At 37.6% G+C, this 15,558-nt stretch overlaps 1 protein-coding gene across 1 annotated transcript in view; it reads right to left on the bottom strand.

Annotated features, from left to right (window-relative positions):
- Positions 1–15,078, bottom strand: part of LOC127129647 (uncharacterized) — a 52,654-nt gene extending 37,576 nt beyond the window's left edge. The window contains exons 1-3 of the mRNA XM_051058797.1: positions 14,895–15,078; positions 9,395–9,685; positions 8,755–9,285 (exon numbers count right to left, since the gene is read on the bottom strand). Coding sequence (XP_050914754.1) covers positions 8,755–9,285; positions 9,395–9,685; positions 14,895–15,078 — 1,006 coding nt within the window. The remainder of the gene's footprint in view (positions 1–8,754; positions 9,286–9,394; positions 9,686–14,894) is intronic.
- Positions 15,079–15,558: the final 480 nt, after the last annotated feature.

The following is a 15,558-nucleotide window of genomic DNA, read 5'->3' as shown; positions in this document are numbered from 1 at the left end:
TTGAGGTGTTACACATATGTTGTTAAGAGAGCCTTTTCAGGCGGTGCTTTGTTGCTTACAACTACGGATGGGGAGGATTTCACTCGTCCTGTGAATTCAGATGCAGACAAGAAATACTTCGCCTAAAATTAAAAACAGAATAGCTCGCTAAGTTGAAAACACGAAAGGGCGGCTTAGGCAAAAATGAGCGTCTCGGTGGACTGAAAACCCGAAAGGGCGGTCCAGGCAAAAGTTAGAGATATGAATATATATATATATATATATATATATATATATATATATATATATATATATATATATATATATATATATATATTTATATATATATCCCGCTAGATTGAGTACCTTACCCTGGGGAAATCTAGGCAAAAATTAGGGATTTGGCAAGTAACTGCATCCTGACAAGACTTCGTTCTATAACTGTCATATGTCAAAGATTCTCGCTCAGTCATCATCAACTGAAGCTTCAAATGCATTGGATTCAGAGTTGGTGGAGAAACGGTCATTATGTTCAATGTAGCCCTTTTTCCAATATATATCACCAATTTCAAATTTGTAAAGATCCATGGAGTCTCGTCATTTGCGGACTACCATTCTATTAAATGAATTTGAGCCTTTATCCAATTCTTGGCACTCTTATTTGTTTCTGTTTAACAAATGTTTGCATGTTTTAATTGATAAATATCATTGTTTTAAACGAATAAAGTTTTTATAAACTGTTTTAAACAAAGTGAACATTCACGATGACTAAAATGATAGTTGGAACGTCTTCAGTGCTCTCTCAAGGATAGTACGATTTCCAAAATGGTAAGAAATTTATTCATATTCTGGCATGTCTATATCCTCTTCATCAGCTTTCAAGGTTGTCTCCCCCAGCGAGCGCAGAAGAGTGATACATCATCAACTTCCCAAAAGTCTGACACTAGCATTTGTGTTTTATCAATTATATGGTTGTCATCCCTTATGCGGACTGACCTAAAATCCCTTATAGATTGATAAAAGTTGATATGTTATCTATTCACGAGGAAGTTTGTCTTTCCCCAGTATGAGTAGAAGTCCCCGGCGGAGTAAGCATTTGTTCCCTGCATAACTGCCTTTCCCAAATAAGTTGTTTCCTCAGCATGAAGTTGTGTAGAGCAGTTGGTGAAGGGCTTGTTTCCCTTTTCATCCCCAGCATGGCACGTGTTGACGAAGGATTCGTTTCCGATACCCTCAGCCAAAGTATCTCCTTTGAGAATGTTGGCAGTTTATCCCTAGTATGGTCGCCTACAGTTCAATCCCCAGTGGAGTTGCCTGATCCGAGCTTGATAATTCGTATCCCCTTTGAGTCTGAAGATTCCTTCCAATATTGGACGGTGATGAGTAAGATGTGTTATTTCCTTCCCCAACGGAGCAATTGGTTCCTTCTCCCTTCAGCAGATATGTCTCTTCAGCGGTTAGAAAGGAGTGTTTTGATTGATGAGTATTTGTTTGGCGGTTGTTCCCCACGGTGTTTCATCTCATTTCCCGATAAGTTCCCCAGTAGAGTTTCTTCTATGACGGATCTTATTAGTATCCAGTCACCTATTCCCGAGAATTGTTGGAAAATCCCTGGCGGTGACTCTGCATGTTCCCCAGTTGAGACTTTGCCTATCCCCAGCGGTGGTCTGTGTCTCCTGGTATTAGATCACCCCCGCCAGAGCTGAGTTTCTCCTGTGGGCCTGGCCTTTCTCTTTTGAGATGTTATACCGGATGTCCGTCCATTAATTCTCGGACCTGCTTGTGTTAGATATGTCTGTTTGTCAGCATCAATCATACATAAACCACTCATATACATGCATAATCATAGCATTCAGATATTCATGATGCATTCTTTGCCATATATCTTTGCTTATTATCTCCTGATATTGGTGAAATATTCTTCCCTAAGCAGATGTTTGTGTCTGATCTCTCCATGTAGAGTCAGCCCCATAGGCAGAAAGTGTCTATCTTTCCTTCTTTATTCCCCACTGAGTTATGTCCTCGTGGATGATTATTGTTTCAGTTTCCTCCCCAGTTCTGTATTGGGATGGAATTACTCCCCTAAGTTATATCCTCATCGGGTTGAGTCTTGTTAATTGTGTTTTTCTAGTATGTTCCTAGATTGACTCCCGTCTTGTTTTTCCCCTGCAGTTCCCTGTGGTTTAATGGTTTAATTGCTCAGTAACCAGTAATTGTTCATCCTTTCCCCAGTGGATTTTAGTGGCCTTCTACCCAGTAACTGGTAGCTGTAAGTCCTATTTATGTGGTTTTCTACCCAGTAACCGGTAGATGTAATCCCCTTTTTGTTGGTTATCTTTATCCAATATTCGGTATTGATATTCCTTCGCTTTCGAGTATACCACCCAGTAGCCGGTGATATATCTCTTGGATGATTGTGTTTGTCAAGCAATTCATCCCCCGCCGAGTTATCTTTCATTTACCCTTTTGTTTGGTAATGATTGTTTCTCCTTTGATTGGTCATCATTTTATACCAGTAACCGGTATCCCGATGTCCTTTCTTTTCAGTAGATTTATCCTTTATTAACTCAGTAACCGATTGTGGATAATCTTCCATGCGAGTATGTTATCTACGTTATGACGGTAATAGATAATATATCTCATGCGCTCTTCAATCGAAGTCTTTGTTCTTCCCTATTCGAGTAAGATTCGTATTTCCGTATGGAATCGAATGCTCATCCTGTAAGTCGAGTTTGCTTTTTCAGCTCTCCTTTCGGATGATGAGTGTCTTGGATATTTTCTCAATTCACGTCTGGTTGGTCACCTATTATATGCCCAGTAATCGGTATCCCTGGTGTTCCTTCCCTCTGCTCCCTATTATGACTTTTTGTCCCCTGTGGAGTCAGATTTTCCTAAGTTGAGGTGTGCCTTTTAGGTCCTCCTCAGATGTTTCAGATGATCGATATCTCTCACCTTTATATCAGTCTTAGATATTCTTTCTCCCTGAGCGTGTTATTCTCTTACCCAGTAATCAGTTTTTTGATAACATGTCTCTCTTTGAGTTTATTACCCAGTAACCGGTAGTATCTCATTGTTTCTTCCTCAGCTGAGTCCTTTGTGGACATCCCCGTCTGAGTCCGGATTTTTATCCGAGGTATCCTTTGTGGATAGTTTTTGTTGTATTGGCATATTCCCCAATACATGCATCTTTGCGTCAGCTCGAGTCTTTCCATTGATTTATTTTCATGGAATCCCTTTGTGTCTCCCAGCAAGTTTTCAAGTCGTGACCTGCTCACACATTCTTACCTTTTTCCCCAGAGTTTTTGTCTCCCTAGTGAGTGTGTTACTCCTACGGATTTTTCAGTTTCTCCCGATTTCTTTTCCTTTGTGGCAATTATTCACCATGAAGATTTTACTTTTTGCATACATACATTTGCATCATGAGGTCTCTTAGGGACCAAAATTCGTCTCTTTGTTATTATTTAAGCCCATTCTACCTCGTCGAGACAAAGATTTTAACCTTCATATCTCCGACTAGAATGACCTTAAATACGGGTATTTGTAAGACCCTAATTTTGACCCTAAGATCCCTCATGACATCAAATCATTTGCTCAATGCATTGCCTCAAGGATCATAGCATGTGTGGCTCCTTAACCCTAGGGGTAGGACTTCTGCGAGTGGTTTGACACCACCAAGCATGCTTGTATTGTATATTATTGCTTTTCTTATTTTTATTACTAACCAAAAGTACAAAAATATGTCACTAACTTTTTTTTGTTTTGAAGCTCAAGTGATCATGTGTTCCAATGCTACTAGGAGGCTCCTAAGCTCAATGAAGTGGCTAGATGAAGATGAGAAAAAGCATGACAATGGTCCACAAAGTTCCTAATCATCATATATGTCTCCCAAGTATCTCAATTTACCAATTTGATCAAGATAACCCAAAGGGCTTGAAGATTGTTTCCCAAGGAAACCCTAATTCCACTATGCTTTGACTGTGCCTTGCCCATGAAGCAATCTCAATCTATGATCAAATTTAATCAAGGGAAGTTATTTCATTCATTATTTTATGCATATATGAGCCTATGTGAGTATCCTCAATCATTCATTCATCAAGATTTGAAGTTTGGCCTTGAGAAGTTGACCAGTCAAGTCATCTGACTAAACTGAGGATCACTGAGACATAACTTTTGATGTATTTGCTAAATGAAGATGACCCCAAGATAAAAACTGTTCTTAAGAACCATATGAACAACTTTCATGTTCATCAAAAATCCATTTGAATCTTGGAAGGTCATCATTCGTTTCAAAACATTATAGGTCATTTTGATTGAAACCCTAATTTTGGGTAAGCTTCCCAAGGATCTAACTTCCTTAATTTTTATGATTTTGAGGTTAGACCAAATGCATTGGAAAGCTTAAGATGTCTGATTCAAATGTTATGTTGGACAAAATTTCATAATCCTAAAATAAACACATATGATAATATAAAACATTATAGGTCACTTTGGATCTAAGTCATTGAATTTGAAAAATGTCCAACTTCAAGTGCCCATAAATTTCTCATTAAACATCAAAATGATGCAAAATTTAAGTCTAAATTTATCATATTGAAAATATCTACAACTTTTATGTTGGAGGTTTTTCCATTTGAGGCTTTCATCATTAAAACAAAAGGGCTCGAAAGTGGTTGCTTTTGTTGAAAATTTTCAAAGGGAACCTAGACATGTTTTGTACCCAAAACTTCACAGCCAGTTTTCATAAATTTCCAAACTCCAAATGAATTTTTTTCCAACATGACTTTTATTCCTTACTCCGAGAGCTTTCCAACCATTACTCACATGACCATTTTTGGATTTTCCATGTGGGAGTTTCGAAGAGCTTAATGTTTATGCTCATTTTTGCAATTCACATCATAACTTGGAATGCAAGCTTGTGCAGCCTCTTGTACACGTCCAATTCAACTACATTTGATCTTAGCATGCATTTCCATTTATTCTTGGGCTTTGCACGCACCTGTACAGGCCCATGCATGAAGGATCCAAGTTTAATGCACATGAGCCAAACACCACTTTGCATCCATTCCAGCTATAAATAAAAGCTCATGCTCATTCAACAATCAACCACAAGAAGATCTGAAACGCTGCTGGATTGAAAACCAAACCCTCACCTAAAGGAATTTCAGTTTTCATTTTCAATTTCAAGCTTGAATTTCAACATCCTTAGTTGATCTTCACAGATCTATTCCTTAACCTTGCATCATCATCACACTTCCAGAGAAAGATTGGATCAAAAGCTTGGAGAATTCGAGCTGTTTGAAGCTGCATTTCAGAGGTAGAACCTCAATTTTTCCTGATCTAGATCTTGCAATATGATGTGAATTCCTTTGGTTTTTGTTGTTTTCTAAAGTCCTCAAGCATGAGGCAGGCCAGTGGTGGTCTCAATTTTGCAAATCGTGTCATTTCAGATCAAGCACCATGATCTTCAAGCTCATGTTTTTCTTTAAATAGAAACTTTGAGGAGAATCCATGGTTACAGGTGTGATGTACATCACATCACCTCAGCTTCATTTTGATACCTTGCTTTTTCATTTTCGTTAAAGTTTAATTCCCTGCACGTGGTGGCCGGAATCAGTTGTCTGGTCGGAGAAGATGGTGTTTTCCACCACCATCCCCACGTGGGAGCTCCAGGTCCATTGGATCTTGATGAAATGTTATAATCTCGGCCTTTCATTTGGTTGACTTGTTTTAAATCAATGTGTGATGCGCTTGACTCGCGTATACCATATGACCGCGTCAATTAATGAAGTGATCCAATGGCAACGCATTTTTGCTATTTTTCTTATTTTTTGTTAATTCCATTTAATTCCTTTTATTTTCAAAAATTCATAAATATTTTATTTGAAGTCACAAAAATATGACCAATGCCAAAAAAATTCTTGAAAAATCTAGTTTCATATTTTGATTTTTAATCATTTTTTTGACTTCATTTAATATTTTTTTATGAATTATTTGGTTTTTAATAGTTTTAAATCATTTTAAAATACTTTTTGATATCTGAAAAATCAAAAAATATTTTCTTAACACTTATGGATCATGATAAGTCAATGAAAAATAGTCTCATCAATTTCTTAATTGATTTAAGATTTATTTGATATTTTGATTCACATTGTGTTATTTTTGTTGTTTTTAATTATTTTAAAATAGTTTCTGATTTCAAAAATCGTTAAAAAAAATTGTCAAAGCTTGTTTGAGCATGTTAGACCTATGAGAATTTAATTGGACTTGTTGAAGTTGATTTGAATTGAATTTGAGGTTTGACCATATTTTGTCCATTTTATTTTTGCATTTATTTTTAATTCAAAAATACCAAAAAAATATGTTTGACTTGTTGACTTGTGATCTTCATTTCTCTTATGTTTTACATTGGTTGATGATGATTTGATTCACTTTTGACCAATTGTATTTGACACTTGAATTTTTTTTCCATTCATTTCATCTTCATCTCATTTTTTATTTATTTTGGCCAATGAGTTAATGTCTTATGGTTGGTCTTGACATATGAGAGGTTTAACCTTCTTTGATCCAAATCAAACTCAACTTGATCCAAGATCAAGTGAGTTGCTTTGTGTCCAAGATAGGTTGCTTCTTGGTCAAACAAAAAACCTAAAGTCCATACAAGGCCTTTCTCTTTTCTTTTGGCATGGCAAGTTTTAGGAGCTTGGCTTTCTAGTCATGATCTCTAATTTGTGTTTATTTGCCTATAGTTTTATTGATCGACCTCAGATAGGTGTGACTACTACATTAGTCCACTTACGATTGCTTAACATAGCGCTAAATTGTCTTATGACAAACTAACATAACCACTAATTACTAACTTTAATTTGAGCATTTAATTTCTTGCAATTTACTTTAATGCAATTTACTTCTTGCTCATTTATTCATATTGCTTCTTCCTTTGCTCACTTGAGCACATATTTTATGTTTATGCCATTTTCCTTTTTGCTCATTTGAGCTCATTATTGTATATAAATATATTGTTGTCTTGTGTTGGTTTTGCTTTTGTTTTGTGTGAACCTAATGCAAAAAGGAGACAGGACTTAGAATTAGGACTTACCTATGCTTAAAAGAGTTCAAGAGCAACTAGGTCTCATGCCTTTAGAATGCTAAACTTGTTCAAGAGCAACTAGGCCTCATGCCTTTAGAATGCTAAATTTCAAATTTGACTTTAAAGGACTTCTCATCTAAACTTATTCTTTGTCCGTTCCCCTTATTGTGTTGTGAACTTTTTGATGTTTGCTCTTGTGTGATAGGGATTCCATCTTGAGATAGTAAGAAGGACCATTGTCATGAGTAGCAAAGCTAAGAGAGACAAGCCAAATGGAGATCCTAGGAGCTTAAATCTAAATATTGTGTGATTGTTTGTTGTTTGCTAAGTCCAAAGGAAAGGAGCATCTTGAATCATCTCTATGATTTCAAGAAAAGGAACTCCAAGGGGTTTTATCTCTTCTCTTATCTTTGTATGCTTTAGGACTAACCTTTCTCTTCTTCTCTCCACTCTAAGCCAAGCCAAACTCTTTTGTTCAAACTTTGACATTGTTTTCAAATTAGAAACCTAGGCCTTATGCCTTTGACTTTTCAAACTCTTTTCATTAATACTCATTGTGAATAAATCTTAATCCAACTTTGACTTCATTTTATAAATAAGTCTAACTTGTAAATACAACTCACTTCAAGTTGTTTTTGTGGTTCCAATGGCCACCTTTGTTAAAACCTTTTCATAAACATTAGTCATAGGTTTGAGTTATCATAGTGGTTGATGTAAACCTCACCTTATCCTTAGTGATTGGACTATAAGTCTTCCATACTTATTATAGGGTTAACCCCTCACTAGTATGTTGGTTTAGGTTGAGTTTTCTCCCTTTGATAACAAAAGACCTTAAGGCTTTTGATCAAATCAATTCACCAATCTGAGTTTTTTACCCCGAACTACGAGGTTTTGATCCTACCTTTGTGAATGGTACGTAGGCAATGGGTTCATCCATTCAAACAACAAAATTGTAAATATAATTTATTCTCCTCTCATCCCCCCAATCTTTTGCACATATTTTCACAAATACCAACCTATAACACACATTTTCAAAAAGAGGTTCCCTTAGAGTACTAAGGATGTTTTGGGTGCGTAAAACCTTCCCATTTCATAACCAACCCCTTACCTAGATCTCTGACATTTTTATTAGTTTTTGATTTGATAAAACTTCTTACTTGGCTTTTGTTCGCTTTTTAGCCCTTCCTTTGATCAAATAAAAGTGCGATGACGACTCGAATTGTATGTTTACTTTTGGTTTAGTCAATAAACCATAAGGTAACAAAATCCTCGCTACACAGACCTCTCACTAAAGGTGTGGGCTTCAACTTCCTTAGCATGTTCAATATTCTCACCTTCAACTTGCTCCAAGCTTGCAATCAGGGCTTCCAATGATTATTTCCTAATTGTTGCTACCCTTATCCCTTCACCCAACTCTTTACAAGTCTCCTTCAGCTCAGTAATAGTTCCAACTTTTAAGGCTGGATTTTTCATAGCAGATGTCATGACAATGTCTTCGACATGACTGCCTTCAAACAATTTATAGTGCACTGACAGAGCAGGTTTTCTTCTACTTGGTAAGTCATTAGAACTAAGAATACCAGGGTGTTGATTCAGGATAATCCCACAAATCATAGAGGGAAAGGCAATAGGCAGCTTAACTGCATTAGTAGATGCATGCTTGATAATTTGTTCAAACATAAATCTACCATAGTCAAAATTCATTTTGGTTCCGACAGGAAAAATAAATCTTCCAAGGGTATTAGCAATTATGGAAGTGTGATTGGTAGGCACCCAATTTGCAGCTCCTATTTTATGCAATATTGCATGCTTGACAGTTAACTTCCCAGCAGGAAGATGCTTCTTAATAGGCCACCTTTTCACCTGCCTTGCTGTAATTTCTCTACATGCCTCATTGTCTGTAGCTTCCAATTCACCTGGACCCTCAACTCTTCTTCCCAGAAAATTGTTAATGACAGTGGGAGAGAATATGATACACTTACCTCTCACAAATACTTTGCAAAATTCCTTGCTGTTCTTATCAGCATTATCCTCAGGAATGTTGACAATGAATTCCTTAACCAAACCCTCATAGCACTGAGAGAACCCAACCACAATCTTCATCAACCCAGCAGTCTTTATTAGGTCCATGACCTCCTTGACTTCAATAGCATCCTTTCCTAACTCCCTTTCCACAACCACCCTTCTATGAAGCACAAATTTCCATTTGGCAACTCCATCTTCAAGATGGAAAGAGATATTATCCAAATGCACAGCAACAACTTTCACAGGGGACTTCCTCACAGTGGTCTTCTTCACAAGAGAGATATCAAGGACATCTTCCTCAACCTTCTCCAGACTTAGAGACTTCTCTAACCTTCCTCTTCTTCACTTCAAACTTGCTCCAAGATTTGGAAAGACCAACACCAATAGTCTTCTTAGCTGTTTTAGCTGACAGCATTTCAGCCACAGATCTTCCTTTTCGAGTCTTCATACGCTTAACCACACTTGACTTTAAATGATGAAGTAAGTTATCCTCTTGCTCATCATACCTATCATCCTCTAGGTAAATCACATCGTTTGCAACATCATGCTTCTCAGAATAGGAAGCATTGGCCGTTTTAGATGCCACAAATTTTCCTTTACCAGACACAGTTGTAACACCTCAAAATTTGCCCTCCTCTCTTGGGACTAGCTTAGCATGTTGCATTTCATTTTTTAGGTCATTAGGCATTGCATCTTTGCATATCATGTGGTAACATTAAGCAAGTCATCCTTCTAGGTCTTGATCAGAAGATAAAGAGGTTGAGATGCAAGCTTGAGGGTTTCATGAATTGATCACTAATCATCTGAGGGTTGGTGCTTCAAATTAGGGTTTCTTGGTTCCCCAAGGAGGTTGATAATTATCTTGGTTGAAGTGTTATATCATCATCATCATGGTCTTGTCATCACCAAGAGGTTCATTATGCTTGATCAGATGCCTTGGGATTAGGGTTTTGACCTCTGGTCAACCCTAATCATCTGTATTGTGCCAATCAGGGCTTGTTAAGGAGATGAGGTCTTCATTGAGCTGAGAGGTCATCATATGGTTTTATTGAGCTTATGGAAGCTAGGGTTTCATGTTTGAGCCATTTCATCAGGAGATTGAGGCTCAAGATCATCTGTGCATAGCCAATTCATCTATCAGTCAACAAAAGTCAACCACAAGTCAAATGATGGATTTGGAAGTGGGAGAGGGTTAGAAATACTTCCTTCATGTCCAAATAAGTTTCATTTGACATTTCAAACATCAACAATGAAGAAAATAAAGCCAGATGAAAACTTTCCAAAAATAGAAAGTGACTTGTAATTCAAAATTGCCAAAAATGGAAAGGTTTTCTCCTTAAAATTACATGTCCAAAAATGCTTCAAATGAAATTTTGTCCAACATGAAAGTTGTAGATATTGCTCTCACCTGTCCAAAAAGTCCAAGAACATGAATGTATCATGTGTGGTTGGCAAGTTATGGATCAATCTTGGTCAAGAAATTTGAACTTCAAAAGTGCATAACTTTTGAATCAAAAGGCCAAATGAAGTGGGGTCTTTTGCAACATTCTTCTCTTATCATGTGCTATCCAATTCAAGCATCAAAAACCATGAATTTCCATCACCAAAAAATTGGACTTTCCATTGGAATTTTGGAGGGAAAATGCAATTTGAAAATTATGCTTTGAATTCACTTCCAATCACATGCATTTGCCTCCAAACCACATTTCCAAGTGATCCAAGACAGAAAATGGTACTGTTACATTGGTTTTCATGCACTTGAGGGTGAAATGCAAAATTGGTCATAACACTTGACATCACTTAATCTTTTGCATTAGCACTAATCATGATTAGTAACATCATTAACAACACATATAAAAGCTAAATTGCAACTGTTTTCTTGCTAAGCATAACAGAATTTGGAAATCTAGATCTAGATCTCAAGAACTTTTCATTTTTCCTCTCAACTTTTCTCCAATTTTCTTCACAAGCCTTGCTATTTCCTTGATCAAATCATCATCAAGAGGCATAATTGAGTTGAATAGAAGCAAGATTCGAAGGATTTGATGCTGAATTTGGAACTGTTGAAGCATGTGTTCATCCATGGCATCTTGAGTTTTCAGCTAGATCGTGCACAATTAACATCAAAACTTTCATCCAAAGCATCATATGAGAGCTGGAGAGCTTCTGTTTTTGATTGCCAAGGCCTGAAAACATCAAATCCGGTTCTGCACTTCAAAGAAGGTTAGGATTCGACCTTAATGATTCTTAAAATTGTTACATGCTTTTGGTAGATCTTTGAGTGTAGGTTAATCTGCAGTTTGAACCATTGAATTTCGTTGAGAAATGAACAAGTTACATTGATTAGAAGTTTCATGTGTGAATATGTTTTCCTTCGAATCTTTTAATTTAGGACGAATTAGGTTACATTGATCATTGATTCGTGTTGCTTGTTAGAAGATCTTTCCAATGATATAAGGTTTGTGAATTTTGGTGATGAAATGTTCTTGAGCTGATGAATGATGATGAACATTATATGAACCCTAATTTTCGCGTCCATAAAGTGTCTTTGATCCATGTTTTCGCGCTTTGCATGTAATTCCATGTTTCTGGCCATGCAATTGGACCACGTGTCCTGGCCATTAGTGAGCGCACTTAATTTCAAATGCATCCTCCCTTCGAATCCGGGCGAGCACACTTTCAAATTTGGCTTGGCATTTTATTCCATTAATTCATACATGTTCATGTACATGCTTCATGTGATTTTTTAATTTTTCCCCTCATTCAAAATTCCATAACTCATTGAATAATTATCCAGATGACATGGGATTTTTTGCACCATTCTCCTCATGATGTCTAGAATTTAATGAATATTTTTCCATGATTTGTGCCTGGATGGAATTTTTTTTGGCTTAGGGATTGTGTATGTGTATGTTTCCATGACCTACTTTGCCATTTTGATTGTGAAATGATGAGATTTTATCCAAAATTCTTGAAACTTTGCATGCTTAAAATAGACATCCTTAGGGACATTTTGGTATAGATTTTGCATTTTTCCCATTCCTGGTTGATGAGATATGATGTGATGAATATAGGTGTGACAATTTGTGTCACACCATGGCTTGCTTGATTTGCTGATTTTATTTGCCATGCCATATGAACTCCAAATAATGTGAATTTTTGCATGTTGATTCTTCTGGATGTTAGGATCACTCATGAATTTTTGTGGAATGTTTGGATGCATTTCCAATTTGGTTGAGATTTTATTTAATGATTGGTCATGATTGGACTTTTGATGAGTGTTGAATTTAAAAGATTTGTGAAATGCTTGATGTTTATTGGATGAACTTGAAATTTTGCACATTGATTCTAGACACTTTAAAGTTTACCATGGCTTTGGTTTGATGCATTTATCATTTGTGGATTCTATTTTGTGCTTGTGTGAAGTTGATGCATGATTTTGTGCCTCATTTGAGCTTGTTTGTGCATACCTTGTCTTATAGGATTTATTTGACATGCTTCCACTTGTCCAAATGACTTGAAATTTGATATGATGATCATGTGATGAATGCTGCTTAGCCATGATATTTTTTGAGATTTATTGAATTATTTTTGGTTGGATTTGGATTGATTCATTCTGTTTGGTTCAATGAGCTTTGAAATTGCATGCTTTGCCTTAGATGCCTTGTGAAATGAAATTGGTGTATAATATGAATGTGAGACCAATTGGACATTGTTCTCATTTGATTGAACTTGATTTATGCCAATTTGCATGTTCTGTTTTGAATTATTTCTCCCTCTTTGACCCTAGGCCTTGTCCTAGGGGTTTGCTTATGTTTGAGTTGTGTTTTCAGGACAAAGAGCATATGGCCTTGAGGAGTTTGATTCATTTGCTCATTTGGATTGATATTTGTTTGATGTTGGCTAACATTGATTGGTTTTTTTAGGTTGCTTTAGCTCCTTTGAGTTGAGCTTGTGCTTGGCTTGATGCATTACTTGTGTATAGTTAACTGTTGACTTGTAACTGTCTGTTTGACTTTTTGACTTGAATACTAATTGTGTTGGATTGTTTCCAGATACATTAGTTGCTATAGTTCTTTTGAACTTGCTTTTGCTGTTGCTTGGTTGCTTAACCAATTGAGGTACAGCCCACTGACTTCATGTAGTCTGGAAGACCTGGCCTGTTATTTGGTCAGGCACCTGTCTGAAGTCCTCCTTAAGAGGCAATGCTTGTGTATGTTTATCTTTGTGCCAAGCAGGAAAAGACCTTGAATAAGGCAATTGGAAGACACAAGAGATGTGCAATCCATCTCCTGATATTCAGTTGAGTCATCCCTTTGCTCACACAACTGGTGTTGATGCATTGTGGATATTAACCCAAGATCCATGTTGAGTCAGTCATAAGTGTAGAAGGGTTCCCACTTTCTGAACCCACACTTCCTTTGTCTAAAGCTCTCCCAGACCAGGGATAAGAGCTGTGAGGCACACCCCTCACTTCCCATTTCATCTGCTTCACCCTAACTCTCAATGTTAGGGTTAAGAGCTAACATCACCTGATACAGTTAGCTTGCTTTTGCAGCCTAACCCTTGTGTGAGCCCACTTTGTCTGTATATAGTGTGTGCTAATTGTGTATGTTTGCTTTGTTTTGATTATGCTTGCATGCTTTGCTTTGCCTGTTTAGGATTAGCTTGCTGCCTGTGCAAGTTAGATAGAAACCTCAACCTAGGACCATGGTGGATTATATGATAACTATTAGGCTCGAGTCAGTCTCCCTTTTAGTTTGTCATTTCCCAGTCTCTGGTTAGGAGAAAGTTTCTCCCCTATTAAGGGGAACTACGTTGCCCTGATCCTCATACCAGATGAGGTACGTAGGCAGGAGGTCGTATGAGATCTCTCCGGGCACCCTTTTTCTTTTTGTGTGTGTTTGCTTGACAGTTATTAGGCTCGAGTTCCCGACTCCCTATTAACTTGTTGTGTGTTATCCTTCTTGTGTGTTAGGAGATGGATGTAAGCCCAGCGATTGGCATTCCGTATCCTATTGTTGTGTGCTTGGAGTCCGATATAAGTCCAGCGATTGGCAGTTGGTTTCCTGTGGGTGTTTGTTGGTTCAGAGTCCGATATAAGTCCAGCGATTGGCATTCGATTTCCATGTTTGCCTGTTTCTCGTGTGTTTTGTTTGGCGTGCGTGAGCCGAACTACGGTAGCTCTGATTCTCATTCCAGATGAGATACGTAGGCATAGGATGCGATATCCTAGCGAGCCCGTTCCTCTCTTCCCCCACCTGTGTTGTTTTCAGTGTGTGTGTGATGTTTGTGAGCAACTTCTGTTTTAGCAACCTTTTTCTTTCCTTCTGAGCGTGGATCCCGTCGAGTACGACGAATGCGTAGGGGTGCTAATACCTTCCCTTCGCATAACCGACTCCCGATCCCATTCTCTTTGGTCGCGAGACCATGTCCTTTCCAGGTTTACTTCGAGCGTTTCCTTTCCCTCTTTGGGATAAATAACGCACGGTGGCGGCTCTGTTTGTTTTTGTTTTAGCCCGCCGGTTGTTTTTCGCGGATGCGACAACAGTTTGCCCTAGAGAGCACAAACCTTCAGCAACCATGTCCTTCTTAGAACTGGAGGAATTGTTATTCTTCTCACTATGTTGTGCAACCTCAAGAGAGGGGTACATTTTAGACAGGGTAGTAGAGACTCCCTTCACAGAATGTCCTTCATTAAGGATTCTAGTGACTAGGTTCCTTATGACACAATCAGTGTGGTGTATATCTTCCTTAGAACTAGTGGCATGAGTTGAGCCAGAAGAGATACTAGAGATGTTACCTTGATTGGGGCATGCAGAAGCTGAGGCATCCATGGGATGGTTTAAATCAAGGGCTTCGCAGGGAATAACTGATAGAGGAACCACATCCAAAATCTCATCATCGTGAATGTCCATGGAAGGAGCGCTAACCTTTTGAGTGGACTTAGTAGTTTTTGAAGCAGAAGTAGTTTGATGTTGTGACATTTTGACGTTTCTGTGGAAAAATTGCAATTGCCCTAGCAGAGGAGTGTGAGGAAGAAGCAGGGAGTTGGAAGAGTTGGAGTAGGTAGTGAGGTTGCGTGTGAAAAGGTAATATATGGTATTTCCAAAACTAGGTGATGATTTACCATAATGGGGGCGTTTTATTTTAGCCACATAGACATTACTTTGCTTACTTTTCCCACTCCATATATAATTGCTACAAGTATTCATAAATGCAAAGCCCTAATTTTCCTCTTAGGACTTCAAACTGATTTGCATCCAATGCCTTTGTAAAAATATCAGCTAACTGCATCTCAGTAGCAACATGCTCTAAGGTTACAATCTTATCCTCCATGAGTTCTCTAATAAAATGGTGACGGTTATCAATATGTTTTGTCCTGCTGTGCTTAATAGGGTTCTTAGAAATGTTTATAGCACTCACGTTGTCACAGTATAATGTCATGACATCTTGCGTGACATTGT

Source organism: Lathyrus oleraceus, chromosome 3 (assembly GCF_024323335.1).
Source record: "Lathyrus oleraceus cultivar Zhongwan6 chromosome 3, CAAS_Psat_ZW6_1.0, whole genome shotgun sequence".
In the NCBI taxonomy this organism is placed as follows: domain Eukaryota; kingdom Viridiplantae; phylum Streptophyta; class Magnoliopsida; order Fabales; family Fabaceae; genus Lathyrus; species Lathyrus oleraceus.
This window is presented reverse-complemented; position numbering and strand designations above follow the sequence as displayed.